The sequence below is a fragment of the Myripristis murdjan genome, chromosome 22 (genome assembly GCF_902150065.1).
Source record: "Myripristis murdjan chromosome 22, fMyrMur1.1, whole genome shotgun sequence".
Taxonomy (NCBI): Eukaryota; Metazoa; Chordata; class Actinopteri; order Holocentriformes; family Holocentridae; genus Myripristis; species Myripristis murdjan.
Window position 1 is genome coordinate 20,636,891 of NC_044001.1, and position 22,586 is coordinate 20,659,476.

Consider the following 22,586-nt stretch of genomic DNA (forward strand, 5'->3'; position numbering starts at 1 on the left):
TCAAAAGGCCCAATTGCAGGTTGCAGGATTTTTCTCTGTATTAGATGACTTCAAATGCGAAAAGACCAAGGTATTAGATTTGTTACCGGATACTCCAGAGAGAGAGAGAGAGAGAGAGAGAGAGAGAGAGAGAGAGAGAGAGAGAGAGAGAGAGAGAGAGAGAGAGAGAGAAACAACATCTGGGGCGCCTCAGTCCGTCTTCTGTAAACCACACCCACAGGCTCATTTCTCAGGACTGCGCTCCTTTACCTGTCGAGCGCGACCGAATCTGTGCGTTTAAGGACTAAAACGAAAACAAGGCAGCGACAAATCCACCGGCGACGTCTATTCACATGTCTTCGATGTAGGAATGGAGTGATCTGCTTCTTGTGGTAGGTGAAAAAGCTCAATATCCTGAACTTATGATGTGGCTGTGAGGATGAGTTGTAGATGCGCAAAGTTTAAAGTTGCTGTTTGATTTACAGGAGGGTAAAGTGACTGAAAAAAAAAAACAAAACAAAAAAAAACAAAAAAACAGGCAAATTCCAGAGATCGAATATTAATTTGTTGTGTTTGATTCAATAGCTGGTGGAAACGAACTATATATCTTTCATAGTCTTAGACACAGGAGCCATTTTGTCGGAGAACCCATACCTGTCAGAAAGTATGCGCTAAGAACGTCAAACATTTCTTTTGTTGAATAACCACAATGACTTGTTTTAGTCGTTCTGTTTAGAGAAATACTTGTACAGGCAAAACAATTCAGGGCATAAATGTATGTTTATTACATATATGTACTAAAGATCCTTATTATTCAATTATTTGATACACACAAAGTGTAATAAAAACACAAGTCATTAATCTTTCCTTTATACAAAGTGTTTGCTTTGAGGCCTACCTGTAACTGAAGTGTGTTCAGTCACTGTTGGCTCCTAGTGGGGCTGATTGTATGACTCATGTGTGAATATTTTCCTTCAGTTTAATGTTCAGACTTGTAAGGTAAATGAGCAATAGAAAGTTTCATTATAAGGTAATGTGTTCATAAGCCCATCTTGGATATGGGGACAGCATTATTACTAAACTACACATTGTGAGTGCAGGTTGTTCACACAAAACAGCCTTGTTCACCCATTTTTTCCCCTCTTCCATGTCCAGGTAAACTACAGCTAGAAGAGAAAGAGGAAATTCAGAGAGGAGACGTTGACACCCAGCCCAAGACATGGACTGGAAGACGTTCCAAGCCCTCCTCAGTGGGGTTAACAAGTACTCCACAGCCTTTGGTCGGATATGGCTGTCGGTGGTGTTTGTGTTCAGGGTGATGGTGTATGTGGTGGCAGCAGAAAGGGTGTGGGGAGATGAGCAGAAGGACTTTGACTGCAACACCAAGCAGCCTGGCTGTGCCAATGTCTGCTATGACCACTTCTTCCCAATCTCCCACATTCGCCTGTGGGCCCTGCAGCTCATCTTCGTCACCTGCCCCTCCTTTATGGTGGTGATGCACGTGGCGTACCGTGACGACCGTGAGCGCAAGCACCAGGCCAAGTTCGGCGAGGAAGTGAAACTGTACAACAACACGGGCAAGAAGCACGGCGGCCTGTGGTGGACCTACTTGCTCAGCCTCTTTGCCAAGACAGGCATCGAGGTGGGCTTCCTCTACATCCTCCACCACATCTACGACAGCTTCTACCTGCCCCGGCTGGTCAAGTGCGAGGTGTCGCCCTGCCCCAACCAGGTGGACTGCTACATCGGTCACCCCACCGAGAAGAAGGTCTTCACCTACTTCATGGTGGGAGCCTCGGCCCTCTGCATCGTGCTCAACATCTGCGAGATCATTTATCTGATCTCCAAGCGCATCGTTCGCATCGCAAACAAGATGAAGAGGCGCAATCGCAACGTGGCCGTGAATCACAACGGCTATGACGATGACACCATTAACAACTGCAGCATACCTATGACGACGTTGGAGCCGAAGGAAAAGCCTCCAGCCACGAAGCCCTCATACAGGTTCTCATCGACGCTCAAACTCTCAGACAAGATGCGGGCCTCTGCACCGAACCTGTCCTCTGCCTCATGATCAAGAACTGTGCCAAAGTCAGGCCAAAGACTCATAGATCACCCGTGCTTGGGCTCCACCTCCATTAAAGACCTCAGACACCACACTCGAATCTTGGAAGCTGGGCTGTAGCTCAGCTCTGGATTCATCCTGTGGATCCATGTGTCCACACCGTATCCTAAGACTCTGTTTGAAGAGACTACCCCTGTGATCAAGTCACTACCTACAATATGTACAGGTCAAATTAGGATAAAGTTGATTTGTTAATGTTACAAGTTACTTTTTGAAAACAAGAAATGTCTCAGGGCTGTTTTTTCTTACATCCCACCCTTTATTTGAACATTCCAGTATGGTTTCCGGCCAGGTCTTGGAGGTGTAACATGGGAGGGGTAGGCAATGAAACGCTCATGTTGAACTGTTCAGCCACAAACAAGGAGGCAGGTACTCAGGACACACCTGTCAGAGGTATTCTCGCCCACACTGCCAATCTTTGCTGTGGTGCGTAAGGGCACTCCATTTTCCCCGAGTGTTAAATCAAGCGCACACATTTCAGTGATGTATTTATAGCCATGACTTTACTTTCACAATTTGATGCCTTGATGACATGTTTCAGTTTATCAGCAAGGTAGAGCCACTAAAGAGTAGCAAATCTTTTTGTATTGGAAAGCGTTTGCAACTGTTATGTAATCATTGTTAATAGAGGCTTTTGGCTAATACTTGATACTTAGGTTTTCACTACATGTTTTGTATTTGGATTGGATTTATTAGTGAAAAACACACAGCTATCAAACATACTGTATATCTTTTTATCTAAAGCCTCCGCAGATGTGCTTGGTGTCAGGTTTATGCTGCACAGACACACACTCTACATAGACTGCCTGTGTTTTGACATGCTTGTACACAACCTCTCCTCATCCAAGTCCACTGTTGATTCAAATAAGGCTAAAGGAATGCCGCTGTTTAAGTCTGTGTTGGTGGAGCCGGGAAACACAAGTGGAGGAGATGGGAGGAGGCGTGGACAGATGGTTCACTGGACTATAATGTGAGCATCTGGAAGTGACACATCCTCCACAGTGGAAACATCAGCTGTAAAATTGTTTTGTACACATTGTTTATAATATCATTTTTTATAAATAAAGTACTGAAGGTGTGTGCAGATATTTGCTGTTATGCCTGTTTTTAAATAACAGTAAAAGGTGACTCAAATAAAGGTATTTTTAGATCTGCAGTACAGCTCAATGGGAAATACGGCCTCAGATGGTCTAAAAAACATGACTGGAAGGAAGTAACGATTTTTCTCCAGTGAAGATGTGTGATTGTCCGCACGTCCTTGTCATTGCAGAACTGGATTTTCACTTCCTGTTGATGGGCAACAGATGCGTCTTTGAGTATTTGCCCACACTGTAGTGCCAAACTGATCTCACGTCTTCTCATGTTCTGTAAACATTTACTTAACTATGTCAGTTTCCACTGGTTCATGACTAGGTGAATTTTCTCAGGTATCTGATTGCGGCCTTGTTTCCTCATCTCTTGGTGATGTGAGGTTTTGTGGAATGGTAACGTGCTGTAAGAATCTCAGTGCACCAGTCAGGCTCGTCTGTCAGGTTTGTCCAAGGTGCGGCAAAGAACATAGCTTTTGTTTATCCTGAATCAGCCAAAGTTCAAAATCATAATATAGATTTGAAACAGTTAGATCTCACTGGGGTTTCTTATGGTCATGTGGTGAATGGTTATTGTAAGAAAAAATCTGTACAACTGAATCTTCACTGAAATAATGTTGGATATTACATATCCATGGCAGATTATTCCTCAGTTTCGTTACAAACAACAGGTATTTCTCTATCCTCATACTTACTATAGGACAGCCACTCCCAGAGCCTCTTGCTCTGTTGCAATACTGAAAAGCCTCAATAAATTCTGAAACACTTAATTTATGAACCAGCATTTATTATTTTTAAAACACAAAACTATTGTTATACATATATATACATTTTTGAATCGTAAAAGCAACCATTTTAAAATAAATATTTACACATTTAAGTAACGCTATAAACAAACAATTGATATTGTTTAAAATCAGTGGAGCACAGCACAAACACATTTTTCTCACAAGCCAGCAAGATGCTCAAGCTCATAAGGACTGATGGTATCCCATGATGCTCCTTACCAACATGGTCAATGCTATGACCGTGATCACAGCATACAAATGATTATTGACTGGGTATTACTTATATTTTGTTGTTGGAGCTGTTTTGTTTGTTTTGTTTTGTTTTTAAAACATAACCAGTGACCTAATCCATCCCTTAACTACTGATACTGGCTGGTCACACAGTTTTAGATTTAGAAATGAAGGCTGTGCATACTCCCCACATGATCAATCAAACATCACAAACACTATGTGGCTTTATCATTTTTCCCTTCATGAGTTATCCCACTTAATAATAAGGCTATGTCTACAGTTTGGCTTATCAAATTCCCAGAAAATACTGTAAGCCCAAAACCAATTTGCCCAAAGGCCCATGGATTTGACTATTTAAAAGCCGGTATTCTGGTCAAGGCATTGGGTGTGAGAGGCGGGAGGAGTACAACTTGGACAGACTGTACATAAGGCACCATTCCAGCAATGCTTTCATATGCCAATTATAAAACCAAATCGAAGGGAAGGGTCTGTACCATCAAAATATTTAAATAAATTCTCATACCAGTACATGATGAATAAAATTAAATCCACAATAGGCAGAAGTAAACATAGATGATGGCTGCAAGTGGATGTGGCTATTCAATGAGATGGTCCAGTGTTTGGGTTTAGCCTACAGTTTGCAGGTGGCCTGGGCCACTTTGGAGTTGGTCTTCCTGTTCAGGGACCGACAGATGAAAGCTCCAGCATCCATTAGCTTAGAAAGGTCCACTCCCTGAAAGGATGACAGACAGAAACAATCAGTCAGAGCAATGTTTAATTCATTTGTTTCATGAGACAACTGACAAAAGAGAAGTAAACACAGCACCTGCAAACTACACTGTGAAAATAAAAGAGAGGGGAAGCCAAAGAGAAAAGTTCTGGATTCTTACTGTGTGAATGCCCAGTCCATGCATCATATAGACCACATCCTCTGTGGCAACATTCCCAGAAGCACCCTGGGCGTACGGGCAACCACCCAGTCCAGCTACTGAAGAGTCGACTACACTGATGCCCATCTGCAAAACAAAGGGAATCTTTAACTTGATACAAGTCGAGGTAATATTACCTAGATAGTAAATGAACTACAAATCACCATGACCACCACCATTTCTGACCTGCAGAGCTATGAGGATGTTAGCGAGGGCCTGGCCGTATGTATCGTGGCAGTGGACTGCCAGGGCACTGACAGGCACCTCCCTGCTCACTGCCTCCAGCATCTCAGTCATGCCACCTGGAGTCCCCACTCCGATGGTGTCGCCCAGTGAGATTTCATAGCAGCCCATGGAGTACAGACGCTTCGCTACCTGCAAGGGGGACAAAGCATGATATGGTAACAAAGTTCAAGTTCAAGTTAATATTATTATAAGCCTTAATCTCTGTTTACAGTCTCAAAATTCTTTACAGGATCATGGATTACAGAGAACAAAGAAAATTCCACTGACCTAAACCACAAAAAGTCAGATCTTATGATGATGTATGTTATATTAGTTTGCCAAGCAATATGAGATGTCTATTAGTGAATGAGAAGGAAAGAGAGAACTTGAGCCAAGTAAGAACTTACATGTGCAACTTTTCCAGGCGCTACTTTGCCTTCATACGGGCATCCAAGCACACATGACACATAACTGTGGGGACAAGAAATGTAGGTAAGAGTTATGCCAGAATCAAACGTTAAAATCCAAGTGATTTTTTTATTTTCACAAAACTGTTAAAATTGCTGCAAGCAGAGTAGACTCACCCTCTGACAGGCACATTAGCCTCTTTAGCTGCCTTCATGACCTCCTCAAAGCGTTGCAAACTCTCATCCACTGAGCAGTTTATGTTCTTCTTACTGAACAGCTCAGATGCAGCACCAAATATGGCTACTTCTGTGGCTCCTGCCTTCACCTGCAGGGAGAGAGAGAGAGAGCAAGGAACAGTTATATTTGCTTGTGGCAGCTGTGCAGTCAGCTCAAGGTGTTCCAAAGTTTGTTGCACTGAAGCACAAACCCCCAGAGATGATCAGAATGGGCTGACCAATAAGCAAACTGCAGTAAATCTGAGAGAAAACTGATGTGATTCAATTCATATGTCATGAACTCAAGAGTTAATGTAGCCATTTTATTTGATACCAGTTTTCTTTCTGTTTATGCACACCTGAGCTCATACTGAAACACACTAGAAGAACACTGCTGCAATACAAAAAAACACAAACAAACAATTCAACCCCTATAGTTATAGCTATGAAACTGATTAAATCAGTGTAATGATCTGAGTGTGTGTTGATCGTGATGTTTGATACACACAGCTGCCTGGAAGCCCTTTAGGTTGGGAGTGAGGACCGGGTACGACACTCCAGGTTTTCTACTGATTCCCTTCATCACCTCCACTTGGTCTGCCATCTAACATTGAAGAAAAAAAACAAAAGAAAGGAATAACCACAGATGAGAAACAATGCATTTTGTGTGTTTGTAATGCCTGCAGTGGGTGTGTCAGGCTTTTGCATCATCGTCATCAGCATCAGCCTGCTACTCACCTGTGGAACCCATTTGGGAGAGACAAAGCTGGTGGCTTCGATGACTGGAAGCCCTGAGTCTGACAGCATGTCAATCAAATGGATTTTGGTCTCGGCCGGAACAATGGTCTGAGAGTTGAAGCAACAAAACAAGCAAATGAGAAAAATTACAAATAAACACAACGCTTGGATCAATTCAATTTGGATGTAATTATTAATTCCAACACTATTACACACACGAGCCGTGCACCCTCTCATTTATTAGAGGCATTTGTAGAATGGAGTAGTTCACTGTTTGGTTATTATTGTTATCACTGTAAACATGTATATTCACTTCACGTTACCTTTTCATTCTGAAGACCATCCCTTGGTCCCACCTCCACTATTTTCACTCTCTCCGGGAGATTTTTACTGGCACTCCCACCAACCTGACATGCACACACACACACACACACACACACATTTTAAGTAAATGTGTAATATAACAGCGTTAACAGATCAACTGAGTTAAAGCCAGTAGGTTTACTTAGCTAGCTCATTATGTAACCTTTACTGTTGAGAAGGCTAGCGCTTAGCTGACAGGAATTTAACTCGAGTGCCTATTTAAACTCGCTAAATTTAATCCACTGGACGTCGAGAATTAAAGTCTAAAAACTCACTGCTTTGGCCACAGCGGCAGAACAGGAGAAGGCTAGGCACTGGTGACCCATTTTGGGCTTTAAAGTGCTTCTGTTGACAAGTCTCATTACAGCCGCCATGACAGTCCAGCCTCGGTTGTGACGTCACGTCGTCCGGGATCGTCCTCTATCGCTCTCACAGGCGCTGCAATACCGCCATCTACAGGCCAAACCGAAGAACTACAACATCTGTCTGTTTTCTTTTGGATACTGAAGATGAAACACCAAAACAAAGTCATCTATAAAAATATCTTTTATGTGTCAAAAAGTAAAAAAGGAAATAAATAATAATCGGCATTGTTTCATAGGACATATCCAATCAAGCACTATCATAAAAAAAGCCCCACAATAGCGAGTCATTGTCATAAAATCTTCTCATTGTAGAATTTCTTTACAGGCAATGGCACAGAGTCCTCTTCATTTTGACATTGTCATTTTGTTTTTCTTTAGCATAATTTTTAGAGTCTCAAAAATGGCAAAGATATCAAGCATGCATGTGGAAAACATATAATGTTTGAAGAGTTATTATATAATTACATCCAAAGGAAAAAACACAAAACGAAAACACTGAATGTGCATGCATAAATTATGCTTTGGATAATGCAAATCTTTATGAAGATTGACAAAAAAAGCATTCCATTTTGTCACAAAGGTCATAAATTTTCTTGGAAAATAATAATTAACCAGTTGCATTTAACTAATGGATAATTAATATATGATAAAGGTGTGTATTTACATCACTGGATCATACATTTTATGCATAAATTTACTTGCATGGCTTTAACACATACAACAGCTCTGCTCATACGCGCACGTGCACACACACGCACGCGCTCGCGCACACACACACACACACACACTCTTTGACACTTTGGTCCTATTTCACTGCAGCTCCTCGTCACTGTCATCCACTTGCTGGATGATGAGGTCGGCTCCTGAGTCTTCGGCTAGGTCGTCATCGTCAGTTACCATCCAGGACCTCTGGGTGTCCCCCTCCTCCTCCCCATCCACTCCCAGTAACAGTGCCGGCTCCTCATTGGCCCCCTCTATGCTGTCCATGGGTATGTTATCACACCCCACTTCCTGGATGCAGGCGGTGCACATACGATAGCGACGTGTGCCCTCACACACGACGTGTCCGGTCTCCTCCGTCACATGACACTTACACTTCCTGCACACCAGCTTCCTCGCTTGATGGATCTGTGGAGCAGCAAGCAGGGACAGTAAAGCACAAGACACAATAAAAATGGAGAAAAACAGGTTCCACTGGGTTGTGGTTGTACTGCTGGTGTTTCTGTACATGTATGTGTATTTGTAGGTGGTTATGGACACTGATATACTTAAGAAACATATACAGTCTCGGTTGTCTAATCTTATATCGCTACTTGAATCAAACTTTGAGCAATACTTCCATGCTCTTGAACCTGCCCTACTGAGGTTCAATTTGCCACATTAATGGCATTTTGTCTTAGCACTGGGTGATATATTGATATTATGTCAATACTGCAGTGAGGGACTAGATATCACCTGGGGTTTTGGATATTGTAATATCATAATATGGTACAGGTGTTTCTTTTCCTGGTTTTAAAGGCTGCATTACAGTAAAGGGATGAAATTTCTGACTTTATTGCTTTATTGCTAACATCGATATTGAGGTGTTCAGTCAAAGATAACGTGATATTTGATTCTGTCCCTATCTCCCAGCTCCATTTTGGACACAGAGTTAATGCACTAAAGCAGGAGTCAACTTGTTGGTGGAGAAGTTCATGAGCTCACCGTCTCAAAGTGGCTGCGGAGGTGCTCCAGACGAGTAAAGCGCTTGTTGCAGGCCTGACAGGGGTACGGCCGCTCTCCTGTGTGACAGCGCAGGTGACGCTTCAGGTCGGCCTTCCTCTTCACTGTGTGCGTACAGAAGGGGCACTTGAAGCGCATACTGGGGTTGGAATCTGTGGAGGGGAACAGAGGCTGTGTACAGTGTAGAGAATTTCACTGGTCACCCTGCCTAGGAATAAGTCTGTTACTTATCATCTCAGCTCCATCTGTTGATACAGAAATACTTTTTTAGGTGCTCACCTTTATTAAAGTGTCCAATAACACCCACAATAGTTGGAAGAGTGGCGTACAGCTCTTCTGCCTTTTCGGCCTTTTGCGTCCTTGCCTCCTGGACCTCCAAGGCTTCATGCTGGGTGGAGGAGCGAGTGCAGTAGGGCGTTCTCCTCTTGGCTCCGCCTTTCCCACGTCTGCGCTCTGGCCCGGGCAGGGTGAACAGAGGGTCCTCAGGGTCCTGCAGGTCCTCTGCCTCTGCGCTGGCCTCAATGGCAGGACTGCTTGGATTGGTCCTTAGTGTAGAAGCTGGAGCCTCCTGGTCTGGATCCTTCACCATGAAGCCAGGCTTGGGCCTGGAGCTGTCATGGGTCCAGAGAGCAGGTGGGGGGCTGACTGAGCAGGGGGTCTGCTGCTGCTCTTGGGCCTCCTCTCCAGTCCCGCTAGAGAAACTGCAGGCCTCGGGCATGTTGAGACGCTCCCCCTCTTCATCCTTCACGCTGATGTCCAAAGAGGATTTGATGAAATTTTTGCAGTAGTTGATGACATTGTTCATCTGGAGGTAACTGGCTGCTGACATCACCTCGATCACGTTGTGGCTGGAGAGGTCCAGCTGGCCTGAGTAGATGAAGTCGAGGATGACGGTGAAGGTCTCTGGGCTGAAGACGTCAAAGGTGGCATTAACCGAGTCGGACAGCCCATCGGGCCCCTGGGACAGCAGCATGCGAAAGTAGCCGCTGCTGGCGAACAGAACATTGCGGTGCGCCCTGAACAGCTGGCCCTCCACCAGCACGCTGCAGTCACAAAACAGCTCCTGCCTCCGCTGATGGTTGAGCTGCTTCAGCAGGTTGCTCTGATGGGCTGCCGTGATGTCAGCAGTGTTGAACCATCTCTGGGGCTGCCTGGAAGAAACAACATGGCAGTAATATCAATATCTGTTTTAGACACAAGCAACGGTGAAAATGTCAAACATGTCAGTTTCTCTGTGCCCAAATTATAGAGCTGTATACCTTATTTTGTGCAAAAAAAAAAAAAAAATCTATTGAGGAGGCACACACACCTTGATTATAGCCTAATGTGGCCCACTGGAATGAGTCATGGGACATGCAGTCTTGTGACTGTGACAGCTTACCTTGTTAAATAATTAGGCTTCAGGAGCCAAAAACCAAGTACATGCTACATTACAAGAAATGTGGTGCCACCTCATTGACTTGCGTTGACAAAATATACATTGTCTTTGTCTCTGCACTGGAACAGCGCCAGCTCCGCAGAGAGTCCGCCCACAGGACTTCATCCTGCCCTGTGATTGGCTGAACGAGCCTTCCGTCAGCGGCTTTTTTTTTCTAATGGGCTACACCCGACTCAGTCAGAGAGCATCGGGTGACAAAACCCCGTAGCCGTCCCGGAGGAAAAGCCAACGCTTTCATGAAATCTGTAAGGGTGGAAACACATCTGACAGATGGCATGGGAATAAAAAGACAGTAACCGGACATATGCGACCTAGGAATAAAAAAAAAAAAAAAAAAAAAAAAAAAAAATTCTGCCGCATCCTAATATTGTATGCCTGGCAGAATAGTTACTTCAAAAATCTTTTTGTGTAGTATTCACCCCTCTTGACGTAGGCTTATGAATTGTACGCATTTATTTTTGATTAGGCAAAGCTCATTGCAAGGGGCTTCGCAGCGCCCGATAACGCGCGGATCAACACCCGCCCGTCAGCACCGTGACACGAAACGAGGTCAAACGTCCTGTCAGCCGAGCGATTCTCCTTAATTCAGACAACTGCAGGCCTGAAAAAACACAACGGAGAGCTGCAGACCTGCGAGAGAAAAGCGGGCAGTGGCGCGCCGGAGCAGCCCAGTCCGCGCTGGAGAGACGCCCACTTCAGGCTCCAGCTCCCCACACAATGGAAAAACGCAGACACAAACCTTGAGCAAACGAACCCACTGCGTGATGACAAATAAATACGACCACAATTGTGCATCTATCCCGTGATAAGACGCGCGTATACGCCCGTTTTCATCCTAAAGACCGCCCCCCTCCACGCCGGAACTCCGGAGCACAATGAGCAGCGGGGAGGATTTGCCTGCTGCCGGAACCCAGCGACTCTTTCCCAGGCATGCGGTGGCTGCAGGACCCGCTTACGCCCTAAGCGGAGATACCCATGACAAATCCATCGATACTCACTGGTGACCTGATTCACCCGGCGCCCGATAGAGCCTACTCGCCCCCAAGTCTGTCACCATATCCATCTTTTGGTTTCCTTTTTCCCTTTTTTCCTCCTTTTCCCCCTCTCGTCCAGGGCTCACAGTCATGTACTTCCTGCTCAGCCCTAAAGACCGAAACCCGTTTAGAGCGACTGTAGCACTCTGCTGACGTGGGTGTTTATTAACAGGGTGCCCGAGGGCCAAGGAACCATTTAAAGTCCCAGTGCCCTCTTTATATTAATAAGCCCAAGCAGCAGAAAAACCCTGAACCCCAAATTACTCACCCTTAAAAAAAAAAAAAAAAAAAAAAAAAAAAAAACGCTAATATTTTTCACACTGTTTCAGATGAGATTTATAGTGTGTCTCTGAAACTGAAAAGCTTATATTGATCTTACAATGCTTTTATTATGTTCTATAGCATCACTATAATATTACTACAGGGACTATTTGTAGTGCTCAATAGTGAGTGCAAAGTCTTTATCATACATCTTATCTCACAGGTAATGCAATTTGTATTGAATGTGGCAACGCCACAATGTACCCTTAGGAAATTTTAGTTTTGCTGATATTCCTAATTGTGATAATTGTTTTTCATAAGTAACATTTTGTTTTTCTCTTCTATTTTAGCCGGTGTTTGAACTGTCTCACTTTTGCAAAACCTTTTTTTTTTCTTTCTTTCTTTTTTTTTTTTTTTTTTATAAATAATCATTCTCATTGTGTCATGAGTTGTGAGGTGATGACATACCATATCTTCAGTAAGAAAATTAATTTATTCTCATTGTTAAGGCTCACGGAGCAATACATAATTAGAGAAAACACCCATTGCCAACACTCAAATGACAGGACAGAGAAGACAGAGAGACAAGACATTTTAACGTACGTAGTAATTTGAGGATGAGAAAACAATCAGCACAGAATTAAAACAGTAAACTGCATTCACTAAGATCGGAATGAGGCACACATAGAATTAAACATACAATTATGTCAAATATAGAAATAATTTCAATGGGAGTCCTCATGGTTCTCATTTCACAAGTCTGCTGGTCTGCAAATCATGTTCATATTAAATGTAATTTTATTATGCGGGATGCTCCATGGTCTGCATTCCAATCTCAGTGAATGTAACTTCATAAAATATAATATATATATATATGGTGAATCAAAAAGCATTCAGCTTGTCTTGAGGTCTCTTCATGTGTCGATGTGATGTACAAAAAAAGAGGAAATTTATGGTTTGCTTTGGCCCAGTGACTGAGTTGATGTAAACAAAGAGGCTGGAGTTACATCAAGAGGCTGTGCCGTTGGAAAATCCGGTGGGGTTCATGGACTGCCAGCGCCACAGGTCCTGACCTGCAATGATGGGTGCAAAGAAAATGACATCAGGAGCTACAGGATTACATACAACACTAACATTTTATCATAAGTCTAGTCTTGTTTTGGAACTGAATCAAGTAATTGACTATTCGTATTTTATGATATTGAAGCAATAAAACATAGTCAGCTGACGTGTGGTGGGAAGGTACGGAGGCTATTATGATGGCCAACAGACGGTGCAGTGTTGGTGTCCTTACACATTCTCTCAAGGTCGAAGCTGGCCTTCCAGCCCAGCTCCTTCTCAGCCAAGCTCGGGTCAGCATAGCAGGACGCTACATCTCCTCCCCTCCGAGGGGCGATCTGGTAGGAGATCTGCGGAGAGCACATTCAGTAGGAGTTTTAAAAAACAGGAGGTGGTTTAAGCTGAAAAAGAGGGAACCTTTGTGGATCAGTGGTCAAACTTCACAGCGGAGTGCTGGTGTCAGCCAAATCTCTACTTAAAAGGATAATGGCACTGGTTGTTTAGTCTGTCACTGTCCCAAATCAGTTCAAATATTTCAGAAGATGCAACCCCTCATTCTGAATAAATTAAATTTAGAGAGAAAATAGCCCATACATGCCTGAACACACACCTGTCTCAAGATGTGACAAGGCTACCTTTCTAAGTTGGTCCTTTTAAACATTTGACCCTTTGGGTGGAGGAAAAAATGCACACCTCAACTCTTATTCTGTTAGATATCATCAATTTATCACATTCAGTGGATTCCAAGAGTTATTCTGTGATGAAATGTTGCAATTTACTTGTTTGGTGTACACAGTGTCCCTAAACCTACCTCATTTACATCTGCTTCAGTTAGTGATTTACTGATTCACCAGGTTTCCCACAATGCCTTTAAACAAGTCCCAGAAAAGGATTGTGAGCTTTTTGCATTCAGCTGTGGTTTAAATATGTGAAAAGAATAAAAGTTAACAGGTGAAAGTAACAGGGTAATGTGTGCCCTGATACTTAAAAAAAAAAAAAAATCTTTTGATGAAGGTGCTATATGTATTGTTTTGTACTGAGGTTCCTGTCTTGGGAGAGAGTGGCATCTGTCTTTTCCCTCATGGATTTGTCCCTGTGTGACTGCTGGACATGAGTGCAAAATGATGAGTCTAGAAGCCTTCGTTCTGGGACTGACACCAAAGCCTGACATTAACTGCTGACATCGCTGTGCTGGCAATATCTCAATGTGACATGACAGCTCATTGTCTGCATTTGGCCAGTTACCTGTGAGAATAATAAAAATGCACCAAACAATAAAAGGACCAAGAAATACAAGATACCTCTCCAGCTGCCTTTTTTTTTTTTTTTTTTTTAAACAATGCGTTTTAGGGTGGATTTTTGCCTTTGACCCTAAACAACTGTTTGATCTATGTAACTCCCTCTGCTCTCCCATCCAGCAACTTGTAATTAACCCACCTTTTTCCCTGAGGCTTTCTCCATGGCTTTTACCATCTGGAGCACAGAATAGCCCGTCCCTGTTCCCAGGTTGTATACCTGCAGACACACAAACATAAGCATGCATGTATTCCCAAGACACCCAGCACCCCTATAGGCACATCTTACACACATGTATACACTGAAACAGAAAATATTTTGTGGAGAAGAAAATCTTCTAATGATATATGGCAGGTGGATCAAAGTTTGAAAAGTTATTTTTTTATGTACCTTACAACCGCAGTTGTCCTTCAGCTTCTTGAGAGCTGCTATATGTCCCTTTGCAAGATCCACAACATGGATATAATCTCTCACGCCTGGCAAAAGAGAAAAAGAGAAATGTTTGCCATGATTGTGCACATAAAAAAATGTAGTAGTTATCCAGAATCATCTGCCAATATATTAATTCAAAGAGCTGGGTAATATGGACACAATCAAATATCATTAACACCTTTGACTGAATACCCTGATATTGAAACTGTGATAATATTGTACGAATGGCTATTGGTGCTTTCATAATATCAACACAAACAAGATTTTTGATAAACAATGATTAGCAACATGGATATGATGAACAAGCAGGTAGAGTCTAATAATGTCAGAAAATTGTATCCCTTCACTGTAATGCAGCCTTTAAAACCAGGAAAAGAAAACACGTGTCATATCACAATATTATTTTATTCATAGTCCCAGACAGTACCTCATATCATATCATAATATCAGTGTAATATTGATATATTGCCCAGCCCTAATTTAAACCACAATTAAATCTAATCTGAAAATATTAAATTTTGTACAGCAGATAGCAGAGCGTTTCCATTACCTGTCCCATCAACTGTGTCATAGTCGTTCCCAAATACACTGAGGAACTTTCTTCTCCCGATGGCAACCTGTGAAGAAGTTAAATTAAGCAATGAAGTACAATGATGACAAATCCTCCCCCGCATCAAATCGACAGATAACACCAAGCCGACTAAGAAATGATAATAGAATGCATTCTTAGAGCCAAGAAATCTGTCTGATCTGGCGGTGTGTTTGGCAGAGACACACATACCTGGGCAACATATGGCAGCAAGTTGTTGGGGATGCCTTGAGGGTCCTCTCCGATGAGGCCAGAGGAATGAGCTCCAATTGGGTTGAAATAACGCAGCAGCACTGCATTCCAGTCCTGTTTACACACAGGCAATAATGAGACACCTAAGAATTTGATGTGTGTTTGTGTGTGTGTGTGTGTGTGTGTGTGTGTGTGTGTGAGTGACAATGCCTTTCTTTCCTTTGATCCGTACCTTCTCTGCCTTACATTGGTCCACAATCATCTCCTCGATGAAGTATTTGGTCTTGCCGTAGGGGTTGGTGCAGCCGCCCACGGGGTGCTGTTCGTCTATGGGCAGACGCTGAGGGTCTCCATACACTGTCGCAGAGCTGCTGAAGACCAGATTGTGCACCCCATGAGCCTGCATCACCTGGGACACATGCAGATGCACACAAACACGACACACGCACAATCAGCAGCCGGTGAGACAGCAGTCTAAAGCACAAACAAACACGTACGTTAGCAGTAAGCCTGTTCACAGACATCGCAGAGGTGAGTCTGGAGGAAACCGCAAGCTCCACACAAACACACACACATCACAGGTATGAACACTGCAGTATTACAATTAGCTAAAGCAAAATCAAATGAACACAGAAGTACACACACTGTCATGCACTCAGCATACAAAGACGAGCACTGGAGTAAAGAGTGATCACTTCAAATGGTGCAGAGTGATTGTAGGTTTAGTGGAGGCGGGCAGGCTGTGATTGAGTACAAACTGACCTCCAGCAGGTTCATGGCGCCGGTGATGTTGACCCTGTAGTAGCGTAGCGGCTGCTCCACTGACTCCCCAACAGCCTTCAGACCAGCAAAGTGCATCACAGCACTGAATGAATGCTGTGACACAGAAAGAGACAGACACAGCATGCACATGTGATGGGTGTGATTTCATTCCCAAAACGCTTCATCAGTTACACACAGTGTTTAAAATCACCTTTTTGGTCATCCTGCCAAGGCCTGGTAAACTAAAGTAAATAATGCACTAGTTAAAAGATTTTTTTTATTGACTAGAATAATGAATATCTCTTATAAACATGTCACCCTGCCCATTTTCAGTGAGTGTAAGGTGGTCAGAAAAGTCTGAAAAGAGGTAAAGACAAAAATCTGTAACACTGAGGCATTCATAAATGCATAAATGAATCACCAAAAATCGCAGCATTTTCAAAAAACAGAGGCTTCAAAAATGCTGCACATGCATATCAGAATATAATTCACCTAAATTCAATACCTAGTATTTCATAAACGTATAAAAGATTGTTGCATTATTAAAAAAGGCAGTATTTCTAAAGACTTAACAAATAACTCATAATGACCTCAATACTACACCATTTCGAGCTTTACCTCAGCTTGACAATACATAGAGTTTTGTCAGGTTTTTTTTTTTTTTTTTTGGCACGTTAGAGAGTAATTACACTGATGAGAGAACTGACCTTTTTGAAGATTTTCTCCAAGCCGGGACGGTCCAGTAGGTCTAGTTCATGGAACTCAATGTTGGTGTCCAGAAACTTCTCTATCCTGCGGATGCTCTCTGGCACATCTCCTTCTCCTCCATCCAAAACAGGGCATGGCACACACACACACACACACACACACACAAAACACATGTACAGATATCATTATCACGGCAATGAACAAACACACTGACACAGATAAGACAGATAAGGCTTCACCATGCTCCTCGTCAGCTCATGGTTCCAGTGAGCACATTTATTTACCTCGTACCGCATTGCTGAAGTTATCAATGACGACAGGGTAGTAACCTGCCTCAATGAGCTCCACCACACAGTGACTGCCGATGTAGCCGCCCCCACCTGTAACCAGGACCTTCTCTGCCATTTTCAGGACCTGTCGGTACACATCGCAGCTCAGTAACACACACTCCAACACAATTATCCCTCCTGTGACCCTCAAACTTACTAACATTTTTTAATCAATCAGCGTCAATTTGACCCCAGTAACTTAAACCTCCAGAGAAAGATCACCATGAAAACTGTCATTTAAAGACGATACATCCTGTTGGCTTTCTTCTAACCAAGTAAACCAATCAACCTTTAGTTTCTTTAGCAGAGGCACATTTTTTCCTTAGGGTTTTCATTTGAGCTGTATAATAATAGGAATGGACAGTATGTGACCCACCCAGGCAGCCTTGTGGACATGCATGGTGAACAACAGGTTATATTAGTACAAGGGACAGACTAACTGTCCGGCCACACCTTTTGCTCCCACGTCACCCATTTGAACTAACCTAACCTGTCTAATTACAGTACAGAAATGAAGTATTGACTATTCTATAAAACAATATAAAACCAACTACTCGTTTTCAGTACGGTATCCTTTATTTTTTGGGAGACTTTGGTAGTAAGGTTAAAGGACACAGTTGTCTTGAGTGTTTCGGGATTACTTCAGGTTATTGCAGTGTCGTATAATAAATATATCCAACATTCAGAATGAGAATAATACATGACACTGGGATACAGCAGGAAGCTAGCGTTGACTCTGTTCAGCCGAGGAGCAGAAACCTCAGCTGGTGGGGGGAAATAAGACAGGTGGCATCGTATCCTGGTTCAAACAGGTGAATTGTCCTGAAGTCTAAAGTCTAACACATCAAAGACACAACTTCTCAGACAGGCAGAGGCAACATTAGCTACCTCCTGACTGGAGAATGTGAGTCGTCTGTGGAAAGACTCACCTGTGCGCGCGGTAAAGGCTGTCCGGTTCAGAGACACACCTGAGGAGTCCGGCCGGGAGACGCAGGGAATGTGAGCCTAAGGAAGCAAGACGTAGTAGATATCACTTCCATTAATGAGGCTTTCCCCTGTCTCGATTTGACATTTTTTTGGTTACATTACTTCCTGTTAGACGTGGAACGGAGTGTAAAGCGAGCGATTAGCGAATGACTTCCTGTGGTGTTTATTTCAAAATAAGAGCGCGCGTATTAGCCACAGTTTGAGTATTCATAAATGACTTTAGTTTGAAGCTGCTTCATTTGTGGCATGGTCGAGCTGAAGCCGTGAATCCACAACGTGCTATATTTAATGTTGACTAGAGCAGTCGGTATTGCTATTATTGTAGGCATACACTTGCTAGGGCTCACATTGTGAAATACAGACGGATACCGAGGTGTTTTTAAATTTCTGCCGTACGTGAAGCGGGTTTGCGTTTTCTAGGACAGCGACGGAATTTGTAATTGATTTACATTCATTCTTGACAGCCTTTTCCTGATGTTAACCTCAACCACTTCATGCCTAACCCTAACTTTCGCCCTATTCTTAACTTAACACTAACGCTAACCTCAACAGTTATGGCACAGTGACAGCACAAAATATTAAAAAATCAGTGGCTATACTAGGAAAAACAGATTGGGGTACGTGGAAGCCTCACATGCCCTGACGTCAGAAGTCACTCGATTACCATCTCGCCTCGCCCAGTCACTCTGAACAGGAAGGTTATTGTGTGACTCCCTGCATCCCAACTCAGTATCCTCTTTGAAACATGCAGAAGTGCCACGTTACTTCTTCTACTAATACAGGAAAAAAAAAAAAAAATACTTGAGAGCAGTCAGGAAGTGAACCTTTGCTCTACAGCAGTGTTAGTGTAGCAAAGCAAGCTTAATTAAAATGAATTAAATAGTCTAAAAGAACAGTCACCTAAAGATACCATGTTATGTACTTTATGCTTGGCTCACTCACACATGCACCCATCTAATCAGAATTTATTTGCTATGAATATTAAATGAATTATAGGCTACCTGAACTTGACACATGGTGAAAAGAGAGATCACATGAGGAACAATGTGTGTGTGCATGACATAGGCAACAATAGAAAATACACAGATAACTAGACCTACATATACAGTTAATCAGGTCATGTGGCATACAACAGATGTACAGCAGGGGCCGGCAGAATATTTTACCAGTGTATCATGTGGTAGTTATACTGCAAATGATCACATGCCTAACTCTACATGTTTTTCAAACTTTTTTTTTTTGCAAAATAATTCCCCTAAATTTACTGCTTATTGTTGCAGTCTCATGTCCAACACCCAACACTAATGCAGATGAAATGAAAAAATACAAAATGTTGCCAAAGCCAAGAATGTCACATTTCTCCACCAGGTAGAGCACCTCTGACAGAGTGAGAGAGAGACACAGATTAAAGTCAATATTTGCCCACCCTGATAATTCAGATAGCTGTATGTTTGTTGTCCTGTGTTAGGTGTGTAATGAGATGTTTCTGGTCAAATGGACTGATCCTGTCTTTCTTAATATTTATATGAGGAGCACACTGAGCTGAATTCTTTTATATGCTGTGTCATTTCTGAAGCCCCTTTGCCAGTCCTGCCCTGCCCAGAGACACTGGCACATAAAGAAAGGCTGCTGAACAGAGAGGAAAGACAGGGACAAACCAGATACCTAAGAGATGAGGTTTGCCCCCAACGCCTCCTTTCACTATAAATGCTGTGCCTTTGTTAGAAAGGAGCTGGAGCTGATGAGGACATCTCACAGGGGGGGAAACAACATGACAAAAGATCTCAGCAGGGGTACGCAGTAATAATAACAAAAAATAAATCCAGCCTTTTTGGAGAGGACAGAGAGAAGCAGGAGACAGAAGGAAACATTTAAAAGTCAGAAGAGGAACAACAAGTAACTGTTTGACTTTCAGTAGAAATCAAGGAATATCTTGTCTCCTGAAATCTGGATTTAATTAGCAACCATTTTACAGTTTGATTCTGTTTCTTTGGCTCGAATGTGGCTCTTCAGATTGTAACTTTCTCTCAGAGGACCCATTTGTTTTTGACAGAGTGTGTGCTGCAGCTGGTCAACAGCATGGCTCCGCTGTGGTTATGTGACTGTATATGCATGAATGTTTGGATCCGGACATCCTTCAGGCTTCCACCCCAACACGGCGGCTGGCTGTGGCTGTGGGAGGAGGGCAATGGCTGCAGTGAGTGCAGTCAGTGACTCTGTCCCCCTGTGCCCGATGATTGTCCCGCAGGAAGGGTGAAAGACACCTGCGGGTGCTGTGAGCAGTGGGCCAACGTGGAGGGGCAGCAGTGTGACCCGGATGGTGCTCAGAAGTTCTACGGCCGCTGTGGCGAGGGCCTGGTCTGCCAGAGGAAAATGACAAGAGGGCTGATCCGGAGCCTACATGAGTGTGCCAGGATAAGGGTCCCGTGTGTAGCTCAGATGGATGGACCTATCCCAACCTGTGCCAAATGAGAGAGGCCGCCAGCCACAAGAATGCCGCCATCAAGCTCAGTGGGCGAGGACCCTGCTACTCTGGTGACTGCTCTCATTTTTTACTCCAGCCCAGAAAAGTGATTCACTGCTTAACAAGATTTAAATGCTTTTATTTCTTGGTGGATAACAGCAGTGACCCCAGCATTGATCCCTGGGGTGCTCCTTTACTCCTCCACAGCACCCCGTGTTGTCAGAGCCCCCAGAGATCAGTTCAACCACACGGGGAATGATGCTGTGTTTGGCTATAAGGTCTCAGCCTGCCCACTGCTAAACCTGAGCTGGAGGAAGAGAGGGAGTGACCACGTCCTGTCAGGAGATGATCCTCACATGTCTGTCCAGGTAGAATCACATTTACTGATTATTAGCCATATAGAGTTTCATTATAAGAATGTATTCCTTGACTGACCTGTAAGTTTCCACTGTATTTATGTCATAAATGAAAAATATAAAGTATATCCACACACAGGAGTCATCCTCCCAACTCTTTATTACACTTTTTTGTTTGTTTTGTCATTAGTCCAGGATCGCTGGATTGATGAAGATACTTTTGGTTTAATTTTTTACTCTATGTTCGGCACGTCATAAACCAATGTAACTGTGGCAAAAATGACAAAATAACCCACTTTTGGAAAATACCTTGTGTGCATTCACCTGTATGTGATTGGTTTGCACGCTCACTGAACAGAAAAAAACACATTTTGTGGCTACTGTCTAATTCACAGAAAGTGGAACCTTTGCTTTCCATGAGGCATTAAAAGGTTTTTTTTTGGGACATTAAAGATGAGTCATGATCTGATCGTCAGTCTTTCCTTTGTGTCAGGCTCGAGGCGGTCCCCAGTGCTACACCGTCTCTACTTGGCAGCAGATACAGGGCCTCCACCTCTCTGATGCAGGGGTCGACCACTGCATTTTCCATAATGCCTTAGTAGAGACGTTTGCAGCGGTTCAACTCACAGTGCTGAGAGAGAGTAAGTGTCTCACCATGATAGACTCAATAAAGGAACTGAAATTCAGCCTTCAATAATTAAAGAATTTGATTTTCCAGTTAAAAGAGCTACAAATGGATTGGTAAACTCATATATATTTTGATGTGTTCATCAATGGTGAAGATGAAGAAGGGCCATCTGGAGGAGGAAGAGGAGCACCGCTCAGAGGAGGGTTGTGGTGATGGACAGCCAGAGTCTGGAGTTTCGCTGGGATGAAATCTGTTTTTAGGGCTAGACCGCTGAAGTCCTCAAAGAATGGGAAACACTTAATATATCAACAGTTAATTAATTCATTAATTAATCAATCAGTCCCAGGGTAGGATGATGTTGTTGGTCACATTCTGCTGTTCATGAAGCACCACATCATCTTACACTGTGTTGTGGCACAAGAATACATCCCTCTTGTGGATTGTTTGCACGTTTCAACATTGTATATCTAAATTCATCACAAAATGTGTAGAAATTCTGGATGTTGTTTTCAATTGTCAACACAAGTGGGCGCCATATCCCAACTCACACAGCTAACTCCAGAGCAGCGACTGTGGCTCACTCAAAGGAAACAGGCTCACAAATCTAAGTGGCACCATTTCATTTGTTTATACCACACGAGTGATACAAATCACAGTCACAAATGTGGGTACAGATTACAGCCACAGTGGACTGCGGTTAATCACACTGTACTGCCTCCACCCGTACAACACATTTAGACAGGCAGGAGAAGAGAGTGAATATTAGACTGAAGGGAGTGACCGTCCACAGACCATCTGATTCTCTTCATCTCTCTACCTGAGTGCCAGTTAATCCTCCCCTCATCCCCAGACTCCCAGCTGGATACAGTGGCTCC

The 22,586-nt window shown here is 43.2% G+C and overlaps 4 protein-coding genes and 1 pseudogene across 6 annotated transcripts; 2 read left to right on the forward strand and 3 right to left on the reverse strand.

Annotated features, from left to right (window-relative positions):
* Window positions 1–203: 203 nt before the first annotated feature.
* On the forward strand, window positions 204–3,955 carry gjb3 (gap junction protein beta 3). Its single transcript, XM_030044549.1, has 2 exons — window positions 204–371; window positions 1,135–3,955. Exon 2 carries the CDS (start codon window positions 1,199–1,201, stop codon window positions 2,051–2,053), a length of 855 nt encoding a protein of 284 aa, XP_029900409.1. The 5' UTR covers window positions 204–371; window positions 1,135–1,198; the 3' UTR covers window positions 2,054–3,955.
* A 354-nt stretch (window positions 3,956–4,309) lies between these two features.
* On the reverse strand, window positions 4,310–7,500 carry hmgcl (3-hydroxy-3-methylglutaryl-CoA lyase). Its single transcript, XM_030044548.1, has 9 exons — window positions 7,365–7,500; window positions 7,050–7,133; window positions 6,727–6,834; window positions 6,497–6,592; window positions 5,950–6,098; window positions 5,773–5,836; window positions 5,327–5,515; window positions 5,102–5,227; window positions 4,310–4,944 (listed from the first exon to the last, which is right to left on the reverse strand). The coding sequence occupies exons 1-9, from the start codon at window positions 7,461–7,463 to the stop codon at window positions 4,843–4,845; spliced, it is 1,017 nt and encodes a 338-aa protein (XP_029900408.1). The 5' UTR covers window positions 7,464–7,500; the 3' UTR covers window positions 4,310–4,842.
* Window positions 7,501–7,648: 148 nt separating this feature from the next.
* Window positions 7,649–11,794, reverse strand: zbtb8a (zinc finger and BTB domain containing 8A). The gene is made up of 4 exons (XM_030044547.1): window positions 11,613–11,794; window positions 9,456–10,327; window positions 9,159–9,328; window positions 7,649–8,582 (listed from the first exon to the last, which is right to left on the reverse strand). Exons 1-4 carry the CDS (start codon window positions 11,738–11,740, stop codon window positions 8,265–8,267), a joined length of 1,488 nt encoding a protein of 495 aa, XP_029900407.1. The 5' UTR covers window positions 11,741–11,794; the 3' UTR covers window positions 7,649–8,264.
* Window positions 11,795–12,376: 582 nt separating this feature from the next.
* Window positions 12,377–18,405, reverse strand: gale (UDP-galactose-4-epimerase). Of its 3 annotated transcripts, none has more exons than XM_030045265.1 (11): window positions 18,206–18,405; window positions 17,232–17,361; window positions 16,947–17,056; window positions 16,240–16,353; window positions 15,710–15,886; window positions 15,478–15,591; window positions 15,247–15,313; window positions 14,655–14,740; window positions 14,406–14,483; window positions 13,204–13,318; window positions 12,377–12,982 (listed from the first exon to the last, which is right to left on the reverse strand). In XM_030045265.1, exons 2-11 carry the CDS (start codon window positions 17,350–17,352, stop codon window positions 12,918–12,920), a joined length of 1,047 nt encoding a protein of 348 aa, XP_029901125.1. In that variant the 5' UTR covers window positions 17,353–17,361; window positions 18,206–18,405; the 3' UTR covers window positions 12,377–12,917. The 3 variants fall into 3 exon arrangements, with proteins under 3 accessions (XP_029901125.1, XP_029901123.1, XP_029901122.1); XM_030045263.1 differs by having other exon boundaries at window positions 16,947–17,059; XM_030045262.1 differs by having other exon boundaries at window positions 16,947–17,062; window positions 18,206–18,404.
* A 1,970-nt stretch (window positions 18,406–20,375) lies between these two features.
* LOC115354523 (kazal-type serine protease inhibitor domain-containing protein 1-like) lies at window positions 20,376–21,958 on the forward strand (annotated as a pseudogene).
* The last annotated feature ends 628 nt before the right edge of the window (window positions 21,959–22,586 follow it).